The sequence below is a fragment of the Triturus cristatus genome, chromosome 3_2, assembly GCF_964204655.1.
Source record: "Triturus cristatus chromosome 3_2, aTriCri1.1, whole genome shotgun sequence".
Lineage (NCBI taxonomy): Eukaryota > Metazoa > Chordata > Amphibia > Caudata > Salamandridae > Triturus > Triturus cristatus.
Genome location: NC_140584.1, coordinates 1,223,247,026 through 1,223,262,498, shown reverse-complemented (window position 1 = coordinate 1,223,262,498; position 15,473 = coordinate 1,223,247,026). Strand labels below are relative to the sequence as shown.

At 44.9% G+C, this 15,473-nt stretch overlaps 1 protein-coding gene across 5 annotated transcripts in view; it reads left to right on the top strand.

Annotated features, from left to right (window-relative positions):
• The window catches only part of LOC146859510 (CD5 antigen-like), a 956,076-nt gene that overhangs the window by 487,236 nt on the left and 453,367 nt on the right, over positions 1–15,473 (top strand). For all 5 annotated transcript variants that reach the window (XM_085650220.1, XM_085650222.1, XM_085650223.1 and 2 more), the window contains one exon: positions 6,200–6,514. In XM_085650220.1, coding sequence (XP_085506346.1) covers positions 6,200–6,514 — 315 coding nt within the window. The remainder of the gene's footprint in view (positions 1–6,199; positions 6,515–15,473) is intronic.

Sequence of the window (15,473 nt, the reverse complement as noted above, 5' to 3'; positions counted from 1 at the left end):
TTATAATAAATTTCAGGATGACATGAAACAATTTTAGACCAAGAAAGTACGCTATTGGCTGATTGGAAACGTCCGATTTTACATCAGAATAGTTCACAATGCTTTAGGTTTTGCTTGTAGGATCCAATTGTTCATTTAAACCAGTTTTTTACTTGTTCGGTGTTTGGCAGTCCACCAAGTTCCTATCCTTGACTGAGGACATGGTGAGCTGAGGTCATCAGGAAGTTCACGGAGCCATCCGAGTCTGCGCAGTAGACATCGCGCTCGCGGGACGGTGGCCACTTCTGAACTCCATATCGGGCACCATTCTCTAGGTAGGCCCAAATGTCAACTTACGCAAAACAAACACAAAAGAATAATTAATACAAAGAAATTAAGATTCTAATGTTAAACCCTCACTAATCCCTTGATGTATAAGTATTTTCCTAGCATATAGCGACATTTAAAGCAATATATTTACCTTTACGGTCCTCCACGAGAATGCAAACGTCACAAAAGCAACATAAATCATGCGATTTTCTATTACCGCATGTACTACTATTAATATGCGTACAGATTTTAGTTAATAGAGTTATTTTGCCATGCAAATAGCAATTTCCCACGTATAATTGGTGTATACAATTGGTTGAATTAGTCTCACACTGCACTCCGTTAGCAAATTATAATCAGAAGGTTATATAATTAATTTTCACATTCAAAATAGAGGAGGTATACCAAATGTTGCTTTACCTGCTCCATCACCATCCAGTGTGATTACACCTCTGCTTAAACCCCTTTCCAACATTCTATCCAGTGTGATTACATCTTCTCCTCCTGCACCCCTTCCTCCCTGTCCATCCAGTGTGATTACACCTCTTTTTACACCTCTTCCTCCCTGTCCATCCAGTGTGATTACATCTTCTAACCCTGCACCCACTCCTCCCTGTGCATCCAGTGTGATTACATCTTCTCCTCCTGCAGCCCTTCCTCCCTGTCCATCCAGTGTGATTACGTCTTCTCCTCCTGCATCTCTTCCTCCCTTTACACCAGTGTGATCACATCTTCTCCTCCTGCACCCCTTCCTCCCTGTTCATCCAGTGTGATTACATCTTCTCCTCCTGCACCCCTTCCACCCTGTCCATCCAGTGTGATTACATCTTCTCCTCCTGCACCCCTTCCACCCTGTCCATCTAGTGTGATTACATCTTCTCCTACTGCACCCCTTCATCCCTGTCCATCCAGTGTGATTACACCTCTTTTTACACTTCTTCCTCCCTGTCCATCCAGTATGATTACATCTTCTCCTCCTGCACCCCTTCGTCCCAGTCCATCCAGTGAGATTACACCTCTTCCTCCCTGTCCATCCAGTGTGATTACATCTTATCTTCCTGCATCCCTTCCTCCCTGTCCATCCAGTGTGATTACATCTTCTCCTCCTGCACCCCTTCGTCCCTGTCCATCCAGTGAGATTACACCTCTTCCTCCCTGTCCATCCAGTGTGATTACATCTTCTCCTCCTGCACCCCTTCCTCCCTGTCCATCCAGTGTGATGACATCTTCTCCTCCTGCACCCTTCCTCCCTGTCCATCCAGTGTGATTACATCTTCTCCTCCTGCACCCCTTCCTCCCTGTCCATCCAGTGTGATTACATCTTCTCCCCCTGCACCCCTTCCACCCTGTCCATCCAGTGTGATTACACCTCTTTTTACACCTCTTTCTCCCTGTCCATCCAGTGGGATTACATCTTCTCCTCCTGCACCCCTTCCTCCCTGTCCATCCAGTGTGATTACACCTCTTTTTACACCTCTTCCTCCCTGTCCATCCAGTGTGATTACATCTTCTCCTCCTGCAGCCCTTCCTCCCTGTCCATCCAGTGTGATTACATCTTCTCCTCCTGCTCCCCTTCCTCCCTGTCCATCCAGTGTGATTACATCTTCTCCTCCTGCTCCCCTTCCTCCCTGTCCATCCAGTGTGATTACATCTTCTCCTCCTGCAGCCCTTCCTCCCTGTCCATCCAGTGTGATTACATCTTCTCCTCCTGCTCCCCTTCCTCCCTGTCCATCCAGTGTGATTACATCTTCTCCTCCTGCTCCCCTTCCTCCCTGTCCATCCAGTGTGATTACATCTTCTCCTCCTGCACCCCTTCCTCCCTGTCCATCCTGTGTGATTACATTTTCTCCTCCTACACCCCTTGTTCTCTTTCCTTCCAGTGTGATTACATCGTCTCCTTTACAGCTTCTTCTCTTTCTGTCCAGTGTGATTACACATCCTCCTGCACCAGGCACAGCTCTCTCCGTGCTGCTGCACCGCTCTACTTCCTCCCTCTTTCTCTGAGTGACTCCTACTTTTCCCTCATTTTTCCCTAATTTCTCCTTCCTTTCCCCCTGTTATTTTGAGTGTCTTCTCCTGCTCTTGCCTTTTTTTACTGCTTTCTCCTTCTTTTCCCCATATTTCCAACCGCTTTTGTCTTATTTGTTACTGTTTCTCCTTCCTCTCACTCACTTTTCTGAGTACTTGCTCCTGCTTTTACCTCGTTATACTGTTTTGCCTTGTTTTTCACTGCTTTTTCCTTCCTTTCCCCTGTTCTTCTGAGTACATTCTTCTGCTTGCGCCTTGTTTTTCACTGCTTTCTCCCAGTTTTATCCGTTTTCTGAGTGCTTTCTTCTGCTTGTGCCACTTTTTATTATTGCTTTCTCCTTTCTTACCCCCTCTTTCTGAGTGCTTTCTCCTGATTCTCCCTTGTTTTTACTACTTTCTCCTTCCTCTTACCCCGCTTTTCTGACTGCTTTTTCCTGCTTTTTGTCATTTTTCACTGCTTATGTGGCTTTTTGAATAAACAGAGCACAGTGAAGCAGGTAGCAACTCCAGCGCCTTGAGTCCCTCATGAGTGATTTTCAGCGCTATACAAACCTGATTGTTTGATGGAGTGACATCCTCCTACACCACTTCTTCCCTTTCCATCCAGTGTGATTACACCTCCTCCTACAGCATGTCTTATCTTTCTATCCAGTGTGATTACACCTCCTCCTAAAGCACTCCTTCCCTTTCCATCCAGTGTGATTACACCTCCTCCTAAAGCATTGCTTCCCTTTCCATCCTGTGTGATTACACCTGCTCCTAAAGCATAGCTTCCCTTTCCATCCTGTGTGATTACACCTCCTCCTGCAGTACGTCTTATCTTTCCATCCAGTGTGATTACACCTCCTCCTACAGCACTTCTTATCTTTCCATCCAGTGTGATTACACCTCCTCCTACAGCACTTCTTATCTTTCCATCCAGTGTGATTACACCTTTTCCTCCTAAACACAGTGTTTTCCTGCTGTCCTGTATGATTACACCTTCTCTTACAACCCTTCATCCCTTTCCATCCAGTGTGATTACACCTCCTCCACCAGCACTTCTTCCCTTTCCATCCGATGTGATTACACCTCCTCCTGCTGCACTTCTTCCCTTTCCATCCAGTGTGATTACACCTTCTCCTCCTACAGCACTTCTTCTCTTCCTATCCAGTGTGATCACACCTTCTCCTCCTACAGCACTTCTTCTCTTCCTATCCAGTGTGATTACACCTTCTCCTACAGCACTTCTTATCTTTCTATCCAGTGTGATTACACCTTCTCCTCCTACACCCCTTGTTCTCTTTCCTTCCAGTTTGATTACACCTCCTCCTACAGCTCTTCTTTAATTTACATCTAGTGTGATTGCACCGCATCCTCCTGCACCAGTTTTTCCCTTTCCATTCAGTGTGATTAAGCCTGTTCCTCTACCCCTTCTTAACTTTATATCCTGTGTGATTAAACCTTCTCCTCCTACAACCCTTCTAATCTTTGCATCCATTATGATTACATCTCCTATGGAACTTCTTTCCTTTCTGTCCAGTGCGATTACACCTCCTCCTACAAGACGTCTTCCCTTTCAATCATTGTGATTAAACCTCATTGGAAAGTGTTTGATTATTAATGACACGTAGGGACCTATCTCTAATACCAAGACCACAAATACAATAAAAGGGTTAGGTAAGGTCTCAGTATATGATTTCCTTTTTCAACCCTTGGTAGCTGGCAATGAGCAGGCAGGTGCAGCTTAGGAGACAAGTGTGTAAAGCATTTAAAAGAAACCAATACATTAAATAAGTAAGAGACAATACACCAATTTATAAAAATAGACACCAAAACAGCATACATTTAATAAAGGGAACCAGAGGTATGATTTTTTAAATAATAAATGCTTTACAGTTTTCAAAAACCAATAGAGCCAAATTGAGGCATCTAGTCTGGGAAAAAGTCACAGTTTTATGTCAATCGTAAGGGGGCCCTGGTGATATACTCTAAGCAGGGAGCCTCAGTCAAAACTTTACCTTTGCACTTAGACACTTTTCTGGCGGATTTTTCCTCAACGTGGAGCGAGACTCTTCTTCAAGCCGGATCCGCATCAATGTTGTCGGCTTGATTCTCCGCGAGGCCACAGTCAGCTCCTGGAAGTCTTGGGCTCCGGAAATTTCATTGGATGAACCTGATATCCAGGCAGGGTTGCAGTTCGACGTAGACGGCTTTACAATCGACATCAGTTCAGTCACTTATTAAGCTTTTTCCAAGACTTGCTCAAACGTCTGGAACTTCTTCCTGAAATTGCTGTTGAGGGTTCAAAGTGCCCAAAACATCAATCCAATGGTCTAGAAGCTCTGAGATGGTCCTTGGAATGTTGTGACTACAATTCGCACAATGCACCTTTCCAAATCCTTAAAAGTCCACTGGACGCACTCCAGGATGGAGGCTTCTTGGTGGAGATGATGCAGGTGAGCTCTGGTAACCTGTAGTTTGGAGGGAGTCCACTCCTAAACCATTGTGAAGCCGGACAAATTCCTTAGGGCTGTAGTATCAGATTGTGCAGCAGGTGGCATCCTTCAGATTGCTGTCCTTTAGGTGCAGATCACAGTTCCAGCATGATGGTCCTTCTTCTCCTTGTTTCAGGCATTAGATCTGAGTTGCTTGGCAGCTCTTCCATTTTAATGCAGTGTTCCTGGATATTAAGCAGGGGGACAAACCTGACCAATGGGAAGCAGGCTGCCACACTCAGGTATGACCACTTCCTCCAAAGTTCGGCATATTTTTGCCCCAAAAATCACTTCTCTCCCAAAATCCAAGATGGACAACATTTCTCCTGAAGGGATAGATCTGTCTATGCCAACCCACTGGTGTGGCTAAGATTCTTTAACACACCCCTTCCTGTCCCTTCACTAATCTAAATACAGGGGCTCCTGTGTGGCTGGGGAGGCAGGTGGTGGGGGTAAGCTTGTGTTGTCATATAGCGTTATTCTTCATTTTAATACCAGTTTGGCTACTGCACCCCCATCTTGCCTTGTGCTTCTGCAGCTGCAGTTCTCCACCCACAAGAAATCTTTGTCTCACTAGTGGGCCACTTCACACCTCATTAAGAAAGTTTGGCTTCGCCTGGCAGAGGGAGGCCAATCAGAAGATGGCAGCTGGAAGGCTGGACTTTGGCTTACTATCATTATGGGATGCTTCACTCTTACTATCATTGTGGGATGCCACACTCTTACTATCATTGTGGGATGCCGCACTCTTACTATCACTGTAGGATGCCGCACTCTTACTATCATTGTGGGATGCTGCACTCTTACTATCATTATGGGATGCTGCACTCTTACTATCATTGTGGGATGCCGCACTCTTACTATCATTGTGGGATGCTGCACTCTTACTATCATTATGGGATGCTGCACTCTTACTATCATTGTGGGATGCCGCACTCTTACTATCCTTGTGGGATGTCACACTCTTACTATCATTGTGGGATGCCACACTCTTACTATCATTATGGTATGCCACACTCTTACTATCATTATGGGATGCTTCACTCTTACTATCATTATGGGATGCCGCACTCTTACTATTTAGTTATAGTTCAACTGAGCTTGAATAGACTGTGAATTTTATTACATTTTGCAGCTGTTTTTGCTCTATTTATTCATCTGTTTACAATGAATCACAAAGAGACTGGGCCTATGTTACTTTTGTTTGACGTTTGTATTGATATTTTCCCATTGTACATGTAGTGTTTTATCTCATGATTTGCAATGATTTTGATTAATCGTGCAAAAATAAAGAACCATGAACCTTTCAAACATATGTATAATGTTGACACATTGCCTGATTTTGCGACTCTTGCTTGATATCTGTCCACTTATGCTGTTTCCAGGTCCTGATGAGGTCCGGTTGGTGAACGGCGCCTCTCTCTGCTCTGGAAGAGTGGAGGTCAGGCACAATGGTGTGTGGGGGACGGTGTGTGATGATTCCTGGGATCTGAATGATGCTTCAGTCGTCTGCAGACAGCTCGGATGTATTTCAGTGGAAGAATATGAGTACAATCCAACATTCGGAAAGAGTTCTCTGCCTGTTGTCATGAGTAATGTCCAATGCAGAGGAGATGAGGCTGCTGTATGGAAGTGCCCACAACAAGGCTGGGAACACAATACCTGTCCTACAGGAAGGGACGCTGGGGTTACCTGCACAGGTAAGAAATGGAAACCAAGTGAAATAAAGTTATCTTTTCTCAAGAAATTTAATGAACGTACCCTGTAAACACATATTTGAGGCTAGATTCAAAGTGAAAGATTGCAACAAGCAATATACTCTGACTGCAATAACTACAGGTGGAAGTTCTAGACTGGCTAACCCTCTGAAAACTCACAGATTCGCATCGAACTTAGAGGCAGCTGACACCCTGACACCGGCACTGTGGCGCCGACTCTCATTTCTGCACAGAATAAACAGAGCGCTCGCTTGCCAGCATCAACACACAGATTTGGCACTACTGAACAGCATTCTGCACATAGCTGCTAGATTTGTCTGGAAGTAGGGTTTTGGATATGCCAGGAAGAGTGGCGATTTGCTGTGAGTGCGTACGGTGGTTGTAGTGTGTGTGTTGCACGGTGCTACCGGGTCGGACCCTATAACCCCCGTATAAGTATGTGGATGTAAACCCACACAAGTTACTGAAAAGCCAAGTCCTAGGCACACGTTTAAATGATAAAAACAATGTTCGTTGAGGTTCTGAGCATTTGAAGAGCTGTTATTAAAGGTAAGGTTGCTGTTTTTGGGGCACTGAGAGAACTATACAAATATGAGGAGAGAGTCTGAGGGAGCGGTACAGAAATAACAAACAGCAAAGTTTATTGTGGTGATGGGTGATGTGGGATAATTAGTGATAAAGCATTATAGGCATGTACATGTTATCCAACCTAAGAAAGCGAAATACAGCATGCTGTACATGTAACATCAGAAAACCAACAGGAGAGGAAGGGATCAACACGACTAGTCCCCTCAAGGAATTATTCAAAAACAACAAAGTCAGTGTAAACCAAGTCAGTAAAAAGGGCACTACTAATCAGAAGAGCACTGATCCACAAGTTCCGAACAAGCCGATATGCTGTTGAGAAGAATGCAGATCTCCATGAATATTACCCAGTTGGTATAAAAGCCCTCACTCGCCAACCTGGTTGGTGACATGCTTCATCATCGGGCTCCACTGGGAATGTCATCCCAGTGTGCTACAACGCCAGGTTACTGCGGAGCGGGGTTCGTGTGAGGTGGTAGTGAATTTAAAATTTCCAATTGAGTCAAAAATACAATTTTTAATAATTTTGCTAATTGGAAAAGAGTAAAAAGGAGTGAAGGTCAAAAAATAGAAGACCTGTTTCACTCCACGGCGGTCAACATGTTTCTGCCTCAGTGAGTGTTCAACAGGCTTTCATCAGGACCAGAGTGGAAGTGCGGAGCCCCGGTGGTATGAACGCGCTAAGGTTCACCCTACCGTGGACTGCTGTGTGAAAAAGTATTTACCAGTGAAAAAATCCGCCAAAAAGTATATATAATGGGGGAGAGAAACGAGTTTATTAAAGAGGCCAATCCGTTTGATGCCTCAAGGATCCCGGGAGGGGGGTGGGAGCAATATGGCACACCGCCCTTGCTGCTCAGCACCCGTATGGCACCTATTCAGCCTCTAGCTGCCGGGTCTGGATAGTCATCTCTTTTTGATTAGTAGTGCCCTTTTTACTGACTTGGTATAAGTATGTGGATGTAAACCCACACAAGTTACTGAAAAGCCAAGTCCTGGAGACACGTTTAATGATAAACACAATGTTTGTTGAGGTTCTGAGCATTTGTAGAGCAGTTATTAAAGTCCACTGGTAAGGTTGCTGTTTTTGGGGCACTGAGAGAACGATACAAATATGAGGAGAGAGTCTGAGGGAGCGGTACAGAAATAACAGCAAAGCTTATTGTAGTGATGGGTGATGTGGGATAATTAGTGATAAAGCATTATAGGCATGTAAATGTTATCCAACCTAAGAAAGCGAAATCCAGCATGCTGTACATGTAACATCAACAACAATAGAAGGGGAAACAGTACACAACTTGAATAGTGATATTCTGACCATACTACAGACCACAATCGGAAATGGAGTAGTTATCGGTACAGGATATTATAGCGCCGTCTGAAGGAAAAGGGTCAAGACAGTGACTGAATCATAGAGGTAAACGGATAACAGGGTAAGGGGGACAGACAGAGAGCGAGGCAAACTCAGCGGGACAGAGGACTACCTGAAAGGGATACGTAGAAGTTGTTGAAAAAGGAGTTCTCACTGCTCCGCCGGTGATAATTCCAACCCGGCTGATCTGGGTAAAGAAAATGGTGATGAACTCCTGTTTCATCTGTTTGTACAATGCCATTTAGCGGTCACAAACCCTGCTTTTTGATACATCACATGATTTGTGACTGCTAAATAGTTTTTACAAATCTACTAAACTCATTTAGCGATTATGTGTTTAGAAATACATTACGAATCACAATTTGGAAGGGGTGTGTTTATAGCGCCCCTTCAAAATTTCAATTCACAATCCTATATATCAATGATTTACCTTCAGTCATCTGCACAGGTGGTGTCATCACAGGATTTCCCATCATCCAACTGCAAGGAGGTGATATTAGTGGATTTCCTATCATTTATCTGCACATGAAATGGACATCACTGGATTTCCCGCATTATTCTGCAAAGGAAGTGACATCACTGTTTTCCCACCAAAGGTGTCTTTAAAAGAAGCAGCCAAGCAAGGAAAGTAATTTCCCATCATCCATCTGCCCAGGAAGTGACATGACTGGCTTCCTGTCAAACTGTCTTCACGTAATGGAGGCTGTAATGCAGACGTGCTGTGCTGAAGCATGTCAAATGCCAAGCCTATCTCCAGGACCCCTAACCTTCCTCCCACCCTCCTCCCCCATTGCCACCCCACCATGACCCTTCACGCCTGAGCCCTGGTCATATCTACCAGTGCTGCTGCTGAGCTTCGCCACCCAACACTGAAGATGCATTCTACTGCACCATCTGCCGTTTCACATACACTCTCCCACACCCATCTCACTCCTCCCTCACACCTCACAAACCCAAGATACTCAACACACGCCCAAACATACTGACCCCCCTACTACACCACACCACACCGCTCCATATCCTTCATACTTTTCAACATTTGCTCCCTCACTAAACACACCAACGAAATGTGGGATCTGTTACACAAGCACTCACCAGACCGTCTCTTTCAGATAAAACCTTTTTAACTTCATCGTCTGCTCACGTTATTGCCATGTCAGTCCCCCTGGATACAAGATCTCAGGACAAGACAAACAGACCGGCGGAATCACTGTTATCTTCAAATAATCCATCCAATTCTCACCCACCTTGTAGTGCACCACCAGCAACATGGAACACTTGACCTTCAAACTCCTCATCATTGTGAACTACATCCTGGGTGGCACTGTTATCTACCGCCTTACCAACCAAGCACCAACTTCAGTGGCACCATTGCAAATGTTGCCACCTCCCTGATTCTTGACTCAAGTGCCTTTATTTTACTTGGTGACGTCAACTACCAACTCGAGGACCTCACTGATTTCAGCACAGGCAACATCCTCAAGGGCCTGTCCAAACTCGGACTCTCTCAGTGAGTGGAGCCCACACATGCTGTCAGATAACTACTAGACCATATCATCACCAGCTTCAGCAAACTCCCAGTAGACAAGCTGTTGGGAAGGATAAGCCCTCTGCATGGTAAAGACGTGTACCCCTGCCCTGAGTACCCAACTGTATTATTGTCTGGATTCCTAATGCTGACCTTTTTGTCATAGCCAAACATGGATCATGTATGTGCGCCAGAACATAGGCCTGTCTCATGGTCTGCACTCATGTTGGACCGGGAGGGGCTCTTAAAGCACTATTCTTACAGTGGTGGAAGGCTACTGTCTTCAACAGTAGGTAAACAGCACAAGTGCAGTGGTGGCAGCATACCCTGTGATGTTGTAGTGACCAGATCTTTTTATCATCATAACTTTGCATGTGTAGAATTAGAATTAAAATACTTCTTTCATAAAAAAAAATATTTGACTGGACATTAATTTATTGTGGGCGCTACGTGCGCATCGTGGAAATTGTCATGTCTACTAATCTGTATCTACAATTCCCTCCGAAGGAACCTTGACTGCTCGGGCTATCTTACCAATTGAGAGTCAGGTGAAGAAGGAGGCATATGACCCAACTGAGTGGGATCCATAGTAGGGTGGGCCCCAGGACAGCAGGAGAAAATGGCCAAACCACCTTGGTTGGGCCCGGTAACCCCTGCTTGCCCCATGGCCCTCTGAACGGGGTTCTGACACAAGCCCACCACAAGATCTCAGAAACATCTTGCCCTACGAACTCCTACACCACCAGCCTTGACACAAAAGCAAACTTCCCAAATCTATCTTTAACTTCAACACCTAGATCACCGCCTGCACAGATACCCTGGTGCCTGTCAAAGCCACAACAACAAGACCACAAGCAAGCTGGAAAACATAAGAGCTCAGGCTCACCAAATGCCACTGCAAAAAACATGAAGGCAGGATGACACTTAGAAGAGCATCGGCAAATCCGTCCTCAGATGCTACTATCAACCAATTAGGACCGCGGAACGCTCCATGGCCACCGACCTCATCGAAAGCAACTCCAACAAGACAAGGACGCTGCACCAATGTAACCTCCTCTCAAGACCTAGGCACCCAGCTGTCCTCATTCTTCACAAACAAGAAACAAGATCGCCAGCATCGATGAAAACATTCATACAGCAACAGGTTACCAAATGATCTACTTGCCGGTTGGGTGCTAAGTCCCCTCACTCAGAAATGGATTGTGATGCACCTTCACCTTGTATCGGAGTGTCTCGCCAACCTTGGTATCCAGGCAAACACTATATTAACAATCTCAGCACGTGAGCATGGAGAAGATTGTATTTGTGGTGTGACACATGAAGTGACAACAGTCTGGATGATGCTAGGGCCTGGGGAGGGATTGCAATCCAGATAAATATGTTACTTCATTGTAGGATCCAGATGAAACCTTCTGTATTACTTACTTTTACAGGAAAATTTAAACACACAACTTAGACTGAATAATTGCACAAAAAGATACAGTATTCTCGTTCAAGAAGCATAGGAATGTTAAAATATTTTTTCTGCAAGAAATGCACTTAAAGCCAGAAGAAACTGAAAACATTCATAGAAGACTCTACTTGGCCTCCTACCCAATCTATTCAAAGATGGAAGAAAACGGTGTTTATTGAATCCATAGGCACCAGCAGTGGTGGATTCGCCAAGTTAAAGGATGTTGTGAAACGTTCTATACTTATTCTAGCAATTTGGGCAGGTTCCTTCAATGGCATGACAGGAAAGGTTCAGGATCGGACCCCTCCAATGAAGAATGCTCACACTTGGTTAGTGAAACAATTACGAGACATGCCTGTGCAGAGTGATCTAGTCAATGTTTATCTCCTGCAAACCCCAAGAGGTGGTACATGCTGTTTTTACTCTGAACCACAGAAATCAACTACAAGGATTGACCGGGTTTTCATTAGTAGGGAGAAACCGGACTAGTGTGTTGGAATGGAGAATTCGGGCAGGACTGTGTCATTCCTATTTAACCTAATGTACCCAGATGATGACTCCGAGTTGAGGCTCTGGGGGATTGCGCCTTCCAATCAATTCTTAAAGAGGAGTGTGTACATTTTGACATGAAAAGTAATAGGGTAGGATACAAAAATGTTATAATTACACATTGTCCTATCTTAATATTGAAGCACAAATATGGACAGAAATATCAAATGTCAAGCATATACCATATATAGGTAATTATAGGTTTATTATTCTTAACTCTACAGTTCAACTAAATGTATGGCAATTAAAAAATTGTAAGTACAGTAACCCTGGGTGTAGTTCGTGAAGTAGCACTACGCGAAGCTACGCAAAGTGTACTTCGCACTACGCGAGCTACGCGTAGCACTTTGCGAACTGCGTAGTACCCTGTTCGCACTGTGCAAGATGTCATTTTCAATGATTGCATAGTGCGGACAAGCAACCGGCACTGTGCAATCATTGAAAACAGCATCTTGCACAGTGCAAGCTGTAGTTTTCTGCTGCTCGAGTAGATTTTTACTCGAGAAGCAGCTTTCTCAACGCGGACTGGTAGTTTCTGATCGCGAGCGGTTGCGAGCATACGCGACCACTTGCAATGAGAAACATGACCTCCTCGCGTTGAGAATCTCGCCGGGAGGTTTATTTTCCACGCTCGCGATTGCCAACTTGATGTTGCTGATCGCGAACGAGGAAAAAGTCTCGCCGGGATGTCATTTTGCTTGCTCGCGGTCGCCAACTTGACGTTGAGGATCGCGAGCAAGCAAAAAATGACCTCTGCACTACGCAACACTATGCTACGCGTGTTTGCACTGTGCTACGTGCAATTTGCGTAGTGCGAAGTAGCGCAAACTTCGCAAACTACACAAGCGTAGCGTAGTGCTTTGCCCAGGCTTAAAGTACAGTCACCTGCCCATAATCAGGGTTTTCAAGACTTTTCAGACACTGAATTTGCACCAATCACCCCAAAAATCATTGATCGTTAAGATAATCTAGGCAAAATCAATCTTCCTTGCCTCATGGGTGAACAGAGAAATGTTAGATCCCTGGCTCAAGATGGAAGAGCTAAAAGCCTCAGTATAATAATCAACATTTGTAAAGCGCAAACAATCACCCGTAAGGGTCTCTAGGCGATGGGGTCCGTCGGGAAGATTATTGCCCAGAGTCACAAGGTGCTGGGCTAATCTGCCGCCGGCGCCGGGGATCAAACCATGATCCCCAGATTCCGAGGTCAATCACCCTGGCCGCGGCGCCACTCCTCTTCCCAAATTAAATATGCCTAAAAATAGTCTTTCCCCGGGGTCCTTCAAACTCTTCTGAGTAGTCTTCTGTGTGGATAGATTTGAATGCCCTATGCAGGAAATCTGATGCTATCAGATCCATCAGCCATTCAGAAACTATTAGTTCGGTTTGTCACAATACCCCACTGCAACCAAAGACAGAGAATGCAAGCTCTCGTTAGAAGGTAGTTCTAAGACGAAGACAGGAAAATGGGTCCGGGGCATGGCCACAGATCAACCCACTAGATTGAACATTACTAAACATATGTTACTTTTCTTTCTTAGATGTATATTTTAGAAAGATTTTGTCAGAGTCTAAACAGCGATCTCAAAATAATTTGGTTCATTTTTCTGGCTTCCCCCATGTATCTTCATGGCCCGCCCAGGCTTCTTCACAGCCTTCCGAGATGTGGAATCCTGGAGCTGCGCCTGATGCAGCAGCAGAATTGCCACGCCGTACCATTCCTGTGGCGGGCTTATTTCCGCTCGAAGAGTCTCTATTGGCAGCCAGTCCCCAAAGTGCATATGAACTGGTCCAGAAGAAAATATACCCTATGGGGCAGATTTAAAAAAAATACATGAAATGCAGCGCAGCACCCAAAGAGGTCGCAGTACGCTGCGTGACGGGGAGGGAGCAGGAGATCTCCATATCTTTTATATGGCTCTTTCCTCCCCTCTCCTTAGCGCCGGCACTGATTTTAGCTGCCAAGTGCGAAGCACACACCTCAGCGCCATAGCGCTAGGGTGTGTGTATGAGTCTAACATACGTTTTATACAGGAATGGTATCCTTCCTGTACAAAACACCATGCCTAGACAAGTTTAAATGTTTTTCCCACTTTGTATGTGTCCTGCACAGCGCAGCACGTATGCAATGTCGGAAAAGAAGAAATAAAAACATTTCTCCTGTTAGCGCCTCCTTTGAGGTGGTCTTAACTTTTAGCGCAAAACCCTGTCTGCAATTATTTGTAGAAACGGTTTGCATCAAAAGACATGGGTGTTTGTATGGGAATACCCATGTACCACCCATGTAACGCCCCTTTGGTGCTAAGTAAAGCTAAGTAGTACTTCTCGCAGATTTGCTCCACTTTTAGGGTACTTTCCAGCACATACCAAGTTTTGCGGAGGAAAGTAAATTCCCCCCAAAAAACTTTTGTGCTGGTTAGTATCACTTTTGTGATGGTAATCCAGCCCAACATGTTTGAAAATTTAGCCTAATGGAGCAAATTTTTAAAACATATAAGCAACGCAGCACCCACAGAGACTGTGCTGCGTTGCATGACAGGGAGGAAGCAGGAGAGCACCAGATCTTCAGAGATATGGCTCTCTCCTCCCTCTCCCTAGCACTGGTGCGGATATCAGCTGCTGAGCACCACACACATACCTTAGCGTCATAGCGCTAGGGTGTGCGCCTGTGTCTAGCGTAGGTTTTGTATAGAAAGGGTACCCTTCCTGTACACAATACCATGCATATGTAGGTGTGCTGCACAGTACAGCAGGCATGCAAAGTCAGAAAAGGATAGAAAAATAAAATTAATTCTCCTGTTAGCGCCTCCTCTGAAGTGGCGTTAGCTTTTGGTGCAAACCTCTGTCTATACTTCTTTGTGTATAGGGCATTGCGTCAAAAGGCATGGATGGTTACATGGGAATGCCCATGTACCACCCATGTAAAGCCCCCTTGACGCTAAGTTTTGCGCTGGAAAGTAACTTTCCCCAAAAACTTTTTTTGCTGGTTAGTGTCACATTTGTGATGCTAAACCAGTGCAAAATGTTTGAAAATCTATCCCTAATGGCAGATTTTTTTAAAATACACGCAATGCAGCACCCAAAGAGGCTGTGCTCTGTTGCGTGACAGGGAGGGAGAAGGAGAACACAATATCTTCAGAGATATGCAGGGCTTGAAGTGGGATGAAATAACTGCGGGGTCCCTTAAAGGGGCGGGGCCACTGTAATTAAGGGCGTGGCCTATAAGACTTAAGCTTCAAATCTGTGCTTAGCATAGTGTAGCGCCCAACTTGTATTTTGCTGTTTCTGTCATTGCAGTCAGATATATGATGCAACAAGTAACATCGCACCTACAACAAGTCGGGACTATTGGCTTTGTCAATGGTTGTTAGTTGCATAAGATAAATAAGCAGCAACTATGACTTGTATATGATATTGAAAAACCTTCCACTTAAAGCCCTGGTGACACAACGAC